Source organism: Vigna angularis, chromosome 2, assembly GCF_016808095.1.
Source record: "Vigna angularis cultivar LongXiaoDou No.4 chromosome 2, ASM1680809v1, whole genome shotgun sequence".
NCBI lineage: Eukaryota > Viridiplantae > Streptophyta > Magnoliopsida > Fabales > Fabaceae > Vigna > Vigna angularis.
Window position 1 is genome coordinate 39,318,886 of NC_068971.1, and position 12,351 is coordinate 39,331,236.

At 29.9% G+C, this 12,351-nt stretch overlaps 3 protein-coding genes across 3 annotated transcripts; all 3 read left to right on the forward strand.

The window, feature by feature from the left end:
• Positions 1 to 1,702: 1,702 nt before the first annotated feature.
• LOC108328760 (uncharacterized) lies at positions 1,703 to 2,740 on the forward strand. Its single transcript, XM_017562648.2, has 3 exons — positions 1,703 to 1,808; positions 1,904 to 1,954; positions 2,059 to 2,740. Exons 1-3 carry the CDS (start codon positions 1,795 to 1,797, stop codon positions 2,591 to 2,593), a joined length of 600 nt encoding a protein of 199 aa, XP_017418137.1. The 5' UTR covers positions 1,703 to 1,794; the 3' UTR covers positions 2,594 to 2,740.
• Positions 2,741 to 8,519: 5,779 nt separating this feature from the next.
• LOC128195184 (uncharacterized) lies at positions 8,520 to 9,426 on the forward strand. The gene is made up of 3 exons (XM_052872193.1): positions 8,520 to 8,945; positions 9,022 to 9,144; positions 9,266 to 9,426. Exons 1-3 carry the CDS (start codon positions 8,638 to 8,640, stop codon positions 9,336 to 9,338), a joined length of 504 nt encoding a protein of 167 aa, XP_052728153.1. The 5' UTR covers positions 8,520 to 8,637; the 3' UTR covers positions 9,339 to 9,426.
• A 6-nt stretch (positions 9,427 to 9,432) lies between these two features.
• On the forward strand, positions 9,433 to 12,151 carry LOC108328389 (AP2-like ethylene-responsive transcription factor PLT1). Its single transcript, XM_017562253.2, has 6 exons — positions 9,433 to 9,469; positions 9,586 to 9,674; positions 9,796 to 9,869; positions 10,620 to 10,670; positions 10,740 to 10,813; positions 10,985 to 12,151. Exons 1-6 carry the CDS (start codon positions 9,433 to 9,435, stop codon positions 12,004 to 12,006), a joined length of 1,347 nt encoding a protein of 448 aa, XP_017417742.2. The 3' UTR covers positions 12,007 to 12,151.
• The last annotated feature ends 200 nt before the right edge of the window (positions 12,152 to 12,351 follow it).

Here is a 12,351-nt window from a genome sequence, read left to right on the forward strand (position 1 = left end):
TTTTTCGTAGGCACTACAATACAATGATATGATATGAAAGAAAAAAACAATTTTGATTAATAAAGTTTAGATGATACTACGCATTTATTTTATTTTTTTGTTAATTTACTTTCTTAACTAATGATTTGAAAAATAATTGAAATACATATTTGAAGATATTAAATTTTGCTATTGTAGTTTTATTTAATAATTATTATCATTGTTTTCAATAACTTTAATATATAACTCATATATATATATATATATATATATATATATATATATATATATATATTATAACATTTAATATATAATAAATATAATATTAAATAATACCATGCAGTCAATTTTGATAATAATTACATTTAATATTACATTCAATGCAATATAGATAAAATTAAATATAATATTTATTATATATGCTGTACTTTTATCCAAAAACGTTTACAGTTTTGGTCTTTAATTTTTCTGAATTGACTGAGGTGTTTTTTCAGTTTTCAATAAATTATTAATTGTTTTTTAACATAAAAATAAATTACATTAATATTTGTCTTTATAATAGATAAAATTAATATATTTATTAGGAGAATGAGATAAATTTTGTAAAGTGACATATTTATTATTATATTTAAAAGCCTCAAAGTATAATTATATTAACAAGGATTGTTGGAAGAAATTTCTTTATAAATATTTTTAAATGAATTTAACTTTTTCATAATTTAAAATCAACAGATTATAAATTTAATTTCGATTTTCTTTTTACTTTTTTCTTAAAAAATATATGAAAATATTAAATAACGTCATTTAAATTTTTAACTACAAAATTATCCATAGTTTTTAGTTTAGTTTTTTTTTTCAAATCATATCTTTGGATCAAAAGTTTCTTTAGGATAAACTATATGTAGAAAAGTTTGTATAAAGAGAAATTACTTTATATTTTATTTATATTAATTTTATGCTGTCATTAACTTTTAATAAAAATTTATATAAATAGTTATAGCAATATTAAATTGTAATTCAACTATGAATTATTAATTATTTTTGAGTTATTATGATGTTATATATTTTATAGGTTCTTTATATTAAGTAGACAGTAATTATTATTTTATATAGATAATTTTATCATAACAGAGAGATAAATAAAGAAAATTGAACTGATTTTTTTAAAAAAATATAAATTAACTTATGGATTTAATTCTAAATTGATTTTAAATAATTTTTTATTTCATGTTTATGAAGAAACTGATTCAAATAAGATGATATTTAATAGGATGTTAACAAATTTTAACAACTTTTTGTTAATAGATTATGTATAACTATTTTATTAGTTTGTATATTTGAAACGGAATAATGGTTGTAAAAAAATTTTCAAAAATTTTTTTTAAACAAACTTTTTCCTGTTTAATATTTTGAAACTTTAAAAAATGTACTTTTTTTTATTTATAAATGAGAAATTTAGAAGTAGGACATGACAGAAGAAGGACTGCTAATTAGGTATTATATATCGATTTAGATTCTCTAAATTTTCAAGAAAAATTGCATACAACACTTTCCTAATCTAACCATTAATATTAATAAAACTAAATTTTAAATTTATCAATTTTATAAAAATTAAATTGAATGGATGAGATGTATGCAGTTTCACTTTCTACAGCAGATAATTAAAATATCTACTATATATATTCTGCATACTGTCTATCACCAACACAGGCAAAAGTTTCATTAATTTGTGAGATTCCAAGCTTTGCTTTTTGATCAGTTATTGCTCCTTGTATTTGTTTGCTTGGTGTTGCAGAGGCAAATAATTTCTTAAAAATGTTCAACCATCGGTACGAGTTCATAACTCAGATAAACTGCTTTTCTTTTCTCTTTGAAATTAAGATAAAGAAAGTGATGATGATATGAAAAACTTCTCAAATTTCAGGACGAACAAGGCTTATACCGAGAGCGATTGTCCTTACCATTGCGTTTCCAGGTTTTCATTCCTATTTATTTGTCTCATTTAATCATCACTCATATAATTTTATAAACTTTTGTATCAAGTCCAATCTCATTTGAAGTAACCCTTGTTCTTGATAGAGTTTCTGGGGGTGTTGAAAATTGTGGCAGTTCAATTTGTGACCATGGAGGAGTGTTTCGAAATGAGAGTGCAGCACTGCACGAATCACTTCAGACTCAGAGCGAAGTGAATGCAGTTTTCATTGATCACCTTCGCATCAACAACAACAAAAACCAGTTTCTGCCAAAGAGATCTAGCTTTCCTAGGCTTGGTGATGGTGCCAATAACGTTGAGTTGGAACGCTGTCTAAGTCTCCCAGATGGGCCATCGAATTATAGAACAAAGTTACGAGGTGGAAACTTGGAATTGGGTCCTTTCAGGAAGAACAGAAGCAACAGAGGGTGTTTGTTCATGGTTAATAATGGAAATGGAGTTTCTTCATCTGGGTCACAGATTCAACCAACGGTGGCATCAGATGGTTTTCAGAATCCTTATTCTGAACCAGACACCAATGGTTCCCAAAGCCAATTTGAATTGAACATGAAAGATTATCTGAATAGATCTTATATAGAAGACAATGATTTCATCTGTGATTTCGACAATTTACTGCCATGAATGGGGTGACTAAGCTCTCTAGGTACTGCTGAGAAAAACAGGTTTTGGTTTGCAAAAGATCAATGGTTTGAACAATTGTATGATTGGTTGAAAGACCTTGTTGTTATGTCCTTTCAGAAGAGAAAAATAAAAAAGTAATTTCTATAAGATTAGTACCTGTATTTAAGTTTAAAATTAAAATTTAAGAAATTATACAAAAAAAAAATCTTCAATTAACTTATGCATACAAAAATTAATTTTCATTTTATTTTTCTCTTTTTATAAGAAATTCATGAAGAAATTTGTTGAAATAAAATAGTTAATCTTGAATCAACTTTCTCAAACTTGGATTTTAAAACCTGAGCCTTTTTGTTCATTATTGTTTTTGTATATTTAAGTTTTCATGGTTCTTTAAATATGTCACTTATCCGATTTGAAAAAAATCAAAAACATTTCCTTAACCCTAATCCATCTTTTTCACTATTTAATTTGTTTATTTCTCATTTCCGTACTCTCCCTCACTCACCCACAACAATCCACGACACCGCAATTTGTTGCTCTTGCTCTATTCGTTCATTTGTTTGATGATATTGATGTTGATTTTTGATTGGAGGACTGTCTTATATATTTATTAAATTTTATTTTTAAATTAAGTCACGGTAGCGATAACAAAAAAAAAGGTGGGAGTGAGAGAGATGAAAGAGAAAATGTTGAGACGAAAGAGAAAATATATATATATATATTTCTTTTTTACAAAATAGTAAAATCTTACAAAATATTGTGCAGTAGAAAAATTTGCTATAGACATTCTTTAGTTTTATAATAAATATATACCTTTATATATTTTAATAAATAATATTTATCTTCTTTATATTTTAATAAAGTGATATTCACTTTATTCTATTTTGTTTAAAATAATATACGAACCTGATTCATTGTAGACGGAAATATTTTCTCTTTTACAATAAAGAGAAACAACCTTTTTTTTATTTATTTGAATATGTTTTCTATATCAACAAATATTAATGGCTAGTTTTGTTAGTGGGAGAATTGTCCTTGTAATCTTTTTGTGTTATTATTGTGAGGATTAATAAAATTAATAAAATTTATGTCCTTCATCTAAGTAAAGACACTTATTTATAACATAATAAAGTTAGAAATAAATATTTCAAATTAAGAAGTCTTCATTTATGTAAAATAAATGAGATACACATCAGAAAAACCATAAAGATGAATGATTATATATATTAATTTCAAGAAGAAAAATTGATATTATCAAATTATAAAAAATATCTATAATATCTAAAATCCATTTATAAATCAAATATATTGACAAATCTATCAATAACTGAAAATTTATTAATAAAATTGTTATTAGTAAATTTTATTAATGAAATTAAAATTTTATCCATAATTACGGATAAAAAATCCATAAAAAATTATCAATAATTCATTATTTTGTTTGCTTTGTATTCAAATTTGAATTTTTGAATTTTGATTGATTTTATCTTAGGGCTTTAGATTTTCTTCTTGCGGTGATTCAAATTTTCATCTAAGAACCACATAGCACCACAGAACAAATAATAAAGTGAGAATTTTAGAAAAATTAAGCCAGACATAAACATAAAATCCATTCACTCACTCAAAGAATTGCAAAACAAATTTCAACAAAGTCGATAATTTAAACATTAGAAAGCTAAAAGAAAAAGAATCAAAAAGATTAAATATATAAAGCACATTAAGATTAATGAGATTAGTGTGTTAAAACTCGTTGGAGTAGTGTTGGTGCCATGATTCTTATGCACAATTGGTGTCGATGATTTTAGGTTAATTAAGGTGGCGACATGCAACGTGTGTGACGACGACAAGAGGTATGACAAGGTTTTTGGTGGTTGGTGTGAAGCAAAAGAGTTAGAGTTCATGATAAGTGACATTTTTTCATTGCGATTTAAAGGGGAGAAATGCGCTATTTGTATTTGCACAACAATAGTGCTGTCACCAACAACTTTGTTTTGGAACCCTAACGACGATGCTTCCACCAACGACTTGGATTTGGAACCTTAATAATAGAAGCGGCGATGACGATGAGGGAGACCGCGACGACTTGTGACTCGCTAATAGACAACGACGCTAGCAGTGTTGGTTGCATCTTAGTCGTGGGTGCGAAGAAAACAAAAAGGAAGGATGGTGTAACTATCGCTGACAATGGTTGAGTGTCGTAGGGGTGACGACTAGATTCCATGTTAGGTATTGGAATGAAGATAAAATGAATCATGGGGTGGAAAAGATGAAGAGAAGGGAAGTAGGGGAGTTGATAATGCTAGCAGAACTTTCAGTGGTGGCTGACGGTGGATCTAAAAGGGCAGAAGATGCAATCATGAGTTGGCATAAGATGATGAGAAATGCAGTTGTGAATTTAGCCTATGGTCTATGGGTTATGGGTTAGTTGACCCACCGTTCAATAAGGCCCCCTCAAGGTAGGGTCCAAGAAATAGCCCTACCCCCCAAAGCTTTTCAAAAGAGGGTTAGAATCACTATTAAGGTGGGTTGACCCTACTATTACTACAAAATTTCAAGATGAGTTGGATTGAGCCAAATATTAAGATAAATCAAGCCAATTCTAAGGTCGAGATAGGTTGGACCAAGCACAAGGTTGAGACTGGTCGAGTCAAACGATAGATGGAATTGGCCAACCTCGACCCAAGTTTGAGACGGACCAAGGTGGGCCAAAGGTTATGACGGGCCAGGTTGGTCCAAATATTGAAAAAAATCAAGAAAGAGCCAAGGTCGAGATGGGTTGGGTCAAACCAAAGGTTTAGACAGACTGACCTATGACCAAGTTTGAGATGGACCAGGCAGGTCCAAAGGTTGATATAGGCCATGTTAGGCCAAATTTCAAGACAAAAAGTTAGTCGAATTCAGCCAAGTTTAATCGAAAATCGATCAAATTCAAACAAGACAGCCTCGACAAAATTCGGTTAATTCGACTAAGACAACCTAAATAAAAACACGATTGACTATGCCACACATAAAAATAAATCGAATTTGGTAAAGACGACTCCAATCAAAATTTTGCTAAGTCGGCCTTAAATGAATTCGACCGTGTCGTTCCACGTCGGAAATCATTTAAATTCGACTAAACCAACACCAACTGAAATCTAGTCAAATTCAACTTAATCGACTCCAATTGAAGTTTGGCCTAATTTAATCAAATCAATCCGTTGAATTTTGGGCGAGTCGGCCCTATAGAAATTCAATCAAATTTGAGATACTGAATGAAATTATTTTTAAAATATTCAATACTTTTTTATGTTTAAGAAAAGAAAGTTCATTGATCATGAGTCACTGTACTTTTGTGGTTATTTTAACCCGTAAATTCTTTTTATTAGGAGACTTTTTTTTTATTATGTGACCCCAATGAGTTAATTGCCAAACTATATGGAGTGCAAAAAATTGTGAGTTCTAAAAACCCTTTTTGGATTTCTTTATTTAGAAGAAGAAGAACTTAGGTTAGTATAAATAATAATAAGTAATATAGATATTTTTTAAATCAATTGTATATAATTTATATATTTTTTATTACTCAAATGTTCTGTGTGGATTTGAATGCCGTAAAAAGGTTTTAAAACAATATTTCATTTCATTAAAAGTATCCACATATTATTTAAACAATTTAAGAAAATCTTTTGGAGAAAACAGAAAGATTAACATGAAAAATTTATGTAAGGCCAACCAGGTGGGCCACATTTTCCATTAGGGAAACACAAATATTTCAATGAAGAAAAAGTATGTATTAAAAAAAATACTTTTACAGAGTATCATAAATGAGACTTATTATACAATTTGAGTATTGCTTAAATTAAATTTTATTTTTAGGATTATATTCAATGACTAAATACTTCATGTTGTATTCTCTCTATATATCTTATAATTATAGTGAGAAATGTTAACACAAGACACTGCCATATACATTTTATTATACCTATTCTTGGTGTTGGAATTTTATTTAAAACAATACATCTTAGTAATTCTTTTTCATTACATAATTTTTGTGTTAATTTTATAATTTTCCATAGTTTTATTAAAATACAAATATTAGCTATAGATTATGTATGTACTACAAGAAATAATAAAAATTAACCAATTCTTCCTTTTGTAGATCCCTTTCTTTATATTCACTTTTTATTATTCTTTATTTATTGCTAATAGATTTATAACGAATTTTAATATATATATTTATCAATAAAAAAATCAGTCAATAAATAAAAGTTGTATTATTAAGAAAATCAGTAATTAAAATTTTAAAATTTGACCTTTATCGACAAACTTATTCTGTAAATAAAATTTGTTTAATTTGAAGAAATTTTTGTGTTTGATTATGAATCTTATGATACATATGAATTTTTCTTAATGGAAAGGATAAACTGTTAAAAGGTTAGTGATTCTTTGGGCCTTATACATAGTGATGTATGCATCCTTAACATCAAGACTAGATGATTTTCAGTATTTATTAAATATGAATATGTGCTGAAACATAAATGCGAAACTTTTCAAAAGTCCAAAGAGTTAAAAAATAATGTAGAAAATCAAGTTGGCTAAAGTATGAAAAACTCAGTAATTAAATTCTGTTCATTTTTAAGTCAATAATTTGATGATCATCTAACGGTGTACGGTATGATATCTCAATTCTTACTCTAAAAACATCACAAAGGAATAAAGTTTGCGAAACCAGGAATCACACCTTTGGCATTTTCATCTTGCTTTATTTAGGAGTCGTCTTATATATATATATATATATATATATATATATATATATATATATATATATATATATATATATATATATGTGTGTGTGTGTGTGTGTGTGGAACATAATAGAGTCTATACAATCGTTTATTTAATGTTATTCATAAACTATCATAGTTAAGTATTTTTATTAATACGGATTACAATATTGCGATTAACCTATGGACTAATTAATGATAAAGTCATGATAATTAATAAATCTTATAAGAGGATCAAATCTACTTAAAATGTAATTTTTAGAATTACTCATATAAACTCATTCATACATGATTATTTTTGCTTAATTAGTATTTTTTTAATTAGATTCTGCTGCATTCATAAGAACACAAATAGAGGAATACTACAACAAATACTACAGCTCTGTTTGGCAATACATCATAGGAAAATATATGGACATTAATGTATTTAACTCCTATAGGAAAGGGATAAAAATTTGTACTATAGCAAGAAAGGTTTTTGGGACTAATATTGAAGTATATGTCTTGTAAATGAGTTAAAGTATTCCAAATACTACATTATACTTATAAATATATTTTTTTTATGAAAAAAATAATTTTTAATAAAGTCCTAACTTGGAAAATAACTCCGCCAATAAAAAAAATTGCCATCAATAATACTCATAATCAAATTAAAGGTTTGGATATAAAAAGAAAATGTAGCCAATTAAGACCCTTTGAGCTTGAAGGTGTGTAATTATTGATACTTAACCAATGTTTTTAAATAAAATTAATTATTGGTAAATACTTCTTACCTATATAGTATACAGTTTCTAAAAATTATCAGAAAAAAGAATCTTAAAGAAATAAAATTTAAAAGGTTCATAACCTTTTTTTTATTTGTATCCAGTCTGTGCAATTTATATTTCTCAGCTGTTAAATTTTTTTAATATGATTCCACCTACTGAATTTCTAAGGAATTCAAGTAACTGTTGAGATGGAATGATTACTTGAAAATTCAACAACTTATTTCCAACTCATATTAACATTTTCCTTTATAAAATAATAATATTATATTTTTATTTTTATTTTTGTATTCAATAAGTGATTAAGAAAATAATTAATCATGTTCAACATAACAATAAAAAAACAAATATCATGGTCAAACATTGCTGTGGGAGTTACATTTTTTGAATCAACGTAGTCTCAGCCAGCTATATGAATTCTTAACCAAACCACCTTATTACCTCTCTATTCCAGAAACCTTAAACTCGTACAACCCAAATTATTATATCCTGAGTTCAGCAGCCTAGAAAATTGACCATGGAAGAACCATACTCCATGCTCCAGAATTCAACAAATATGGAACAAACCATGTTAACCACTCAAGAAGGCACGCCCAGGAATTGGAATCAAGACGCAATGCTACTCCATCAACACCTTGTCACTCCACAAATGGAAAGCACTTCTCAAGGCTCAATCAACAATTCCACCTGCAGTTCATCCCTTCAGTATCATGTTTTATCCCTTTTAGAGGGAATAATTAACGAAAAACACATAGAAGAAACCCTAATCCAATCCAAGCTATTGTCTTGCAATGTTGGGTCCATTGCTGCCACAGCGACAGCAACGTACATGCCACCTTCGGTACTTTACTTTACAATAATACATTCAATTTTATTTTTCTTACATGAAATGTTGTAGCAGGATTATCAATGAAAGGGAACGAAACGATTGTGGAGAGAATGATCGAAGACAGCACGAGTCGTGTCTTGATTTGGTTGCTAAAACAATCGGTAGCAAGAGCTCTGTGTATCGAGGAGTAATCAAGTATATATATATATATATATATATTTATATGATTCTCTGTTTCAAATAATTACGCTGCTGCATTAGCTTTTACTTGATTTTTTGTGACCCTGAGTGAAAGGAAACATTAATTCTGATATAGGTGCAACGATGATCGTTTTGAAGCATTTGTGTGGGATAACAGCGATCCAGGGGAAAAAGGAAGAACAGGTTGAAATAGACTTTAGAACATATATATCTTTTCAATTCTCCTTTTATTTGCTTATCTCAAGAAACTACTCACTGACTTCGTTTCATTTTTTCGCTTGTATGTCTGCATCTTCTTCAACTGTTGCAGTTTATATTGGTTAGTACAATCTGCTTTTCTGCATCAAGTGTTGGTTATGTTAATGTGAATAGTAGATGATAAAATATTGGTTTTGGTGTGAATCTTTCTCTGATCTTTGCTTGCTTTTGTTGCAGGTGCTTATTCATCTGAAGTTGACGCCGCCAAAGCTCATGATTTGGTGTCAATCAGAATAGGGGGCTTAAAAGCATTAACCAATTTTCATGTATCTGTCATTCCTTATAGATACATTTATGAATTTCATAAATATAATCTTGTTGCAGATTTTGATTCAATTGTTATTAATTAGTTGAATTCCTTCTCATAAAGCATACTATTATTCGTAGGTGAGATGTTATTCCAAGGACATGGATGAAATGAGAAGAATGAGCAAATGGGACTATATTTGTGCTGTTAGAGGGTAAGATGTGATTTTTTTTTTGTGAATCTCCTTATAGCTAGGCTAGCAGCCTTGTTATGTAATACTGTTATATACTTTGTAAAATATTATCAAATAAAAAAGAAAATATAGATCTTATAAAGTGATGTATAGACTCATAAAAAAAGTGATATATAATAAATTTCTACTTCAATAAGTTAAGAGTAGTATCTTTCCATTAATTTCTTACAACTATTAATTGTATTTCTTTTTTTTTTCTTTCAAATCAGCTATTTAAAACTTGGTCTGTTTTTTTACTAAATGAGGTTCTGAATCGTCATTGCTGCTGTAATCTTGATTTGTTGTGATGCTTAATATTATATGAAATCGTGGCTGATGTTAACATCACAGAAAATTAAATATAAATATACACTGTTGTTCTTACTACAAATACTTTATGAAGAAAAATATCTTAACATTGCAGCTAAAACTTGATAACCATTTTTTCAAAACATTCTGTCAAATATCAGTGTCCTTTTTTCTAACACTGGACGAAAGTTAGCATATTACGTATGCTTGTGATGACCCCCCAAAGTTCCACACAGTGGCCTCCAAATATTTTTTTTTTCTTTTTATCCTGACTTGTTGGATCAACTAATATTGCTCCTTTGTATTTATTTGTTTAGAATGACAAAAGCCAAATGATTCTTTTAGAAATCTTCAACCATTACTATGAGTTCATAATTAAGATAAAGAAATTCATGATTGCATGGAAACTTGAAAAAATATCAGGTTGGGCAAGGGCTATACAGACGGTGATTCCCCTTTCCGTGGCGTCTACAGGTTTGCATTCCTTCTTTCTCTCTTTCATTTATTTACTCTCTCTATCTCTCTAATTACTTCCACAAACAGGGTACCCACAAGCAGAAAATGGGAAGCAAGGCTCGGTCGTGAGGGGTCACCAACCATACACTTGGGAACTTATTGTGAGTATATTGCAACTCATCAAATTCATGTTGTAATTTATGGCAAATTGAATGGATAAGCATCAAGATGCATGTGTTTATGTGAACAATACATAATCAGTATAATATTTTTGGTACACTCTCTAAATCTAAATCAAAGTTTAACGTAAGACATATGATTGTGTACTTCAGACACTGCAGAGGATGCAGCGAGAGCTTATGACATTATATCAATAAAACTGAAGGGAGGGAAAGCAATTACCAACTTTGACTGGAATTCGTATGAAACTGAGGGCATAATGGAGAGTGTGATTGCTCAAGCAACGGACGGATCGATCATTCTGCAGAAAGAAGAAAAAAGCAAAGAACCCGAAGCATCTCCTCAAAACAGCTCCTCAGTTCAATGCCATCCTCTACCACCCAGCATCCCATCCATTTGTCGTTGCTGCCACAACCAAATTCTCACACCAACCAACCCTCATGCTCTTGGTACCATTGCTGATACTGCAGGAAACAGTGCAATTAACAATTCAATTGTTAACGATGCTGTACAGTTTCCAAACGAGAATGCAACACAGCAACAGCCCCGACCACTTCAGACTCCGAGGCAAGTGAGTTTCAACGATGGCTCCAATCAGGACCTTGTCAACAACAACAACAACAATCAGCATCCAAATCATAATGCAGCACAGCAACAGTCACTTCAGACTCCGAGGCAAGTGAGTTTTAACAATGCCTTTAATCTGAACCTTGTGAACAATAACTACAACAACAGCAACAACCAGTTTCTGCCTCAGGGTTCTAACCTTGCTTTGCCTGCTACTGGCATCCGAAATCTAGAGTTAGAAAAGTGCGTCCGTTTCCCTGATTGGAGATCAGGTTTCGGAAAGAAGTTACTTGGGGGGAACTTGGAATTGGAACCTTTAAACAACGTTGCTGCCCTCAGTCTGCAAGCTCTACCACAAGTCACGCTGAATGGAAGTACAGGAGCAACACAGCTACACGCACCTGCATTGCACCAAAGTTATGAGCATCAGAACTTGAACTCCTGCACCCCTGATAGTTTTCAGAATCCTGTTTCTGAACCAAACAACAACGGCTTCCAAAGTCAACTTGATTTGGACATGAGAGATTATCTCAACAGATCTTACATAGAAGACACCGATTTCACATGTGATTATGACATGTTTTCAGCCATGAATGGGGGTAGATAGGACCTCCAGTACTGCTGCCAATGCCAGTACCTTTACATAATTTGTCTTTTCTCATTTCTCATTCAAACTTTGGCTCAAACTGTGTGGTTTGAGTAAGTGAACATTAATCAGTGTTTATTCAAACTTTCTCTTATCTATGATTGAATCCAGATGATTAAATAACTTTCTTTACCTTCGTAATTTTGGAATGTGAAATGGAGTAAGGAATTTAAGAACTTTTGAATTAATTAATTATTTCTTTTTGCGAACCAACGCTTGATAACTCTTTTGCTTCCTCTGTTGGTTAAAAGGTTTCACCAAATTAGGAATGTTACTTCTTCATTTAGACCTTCACTACCAAATTTT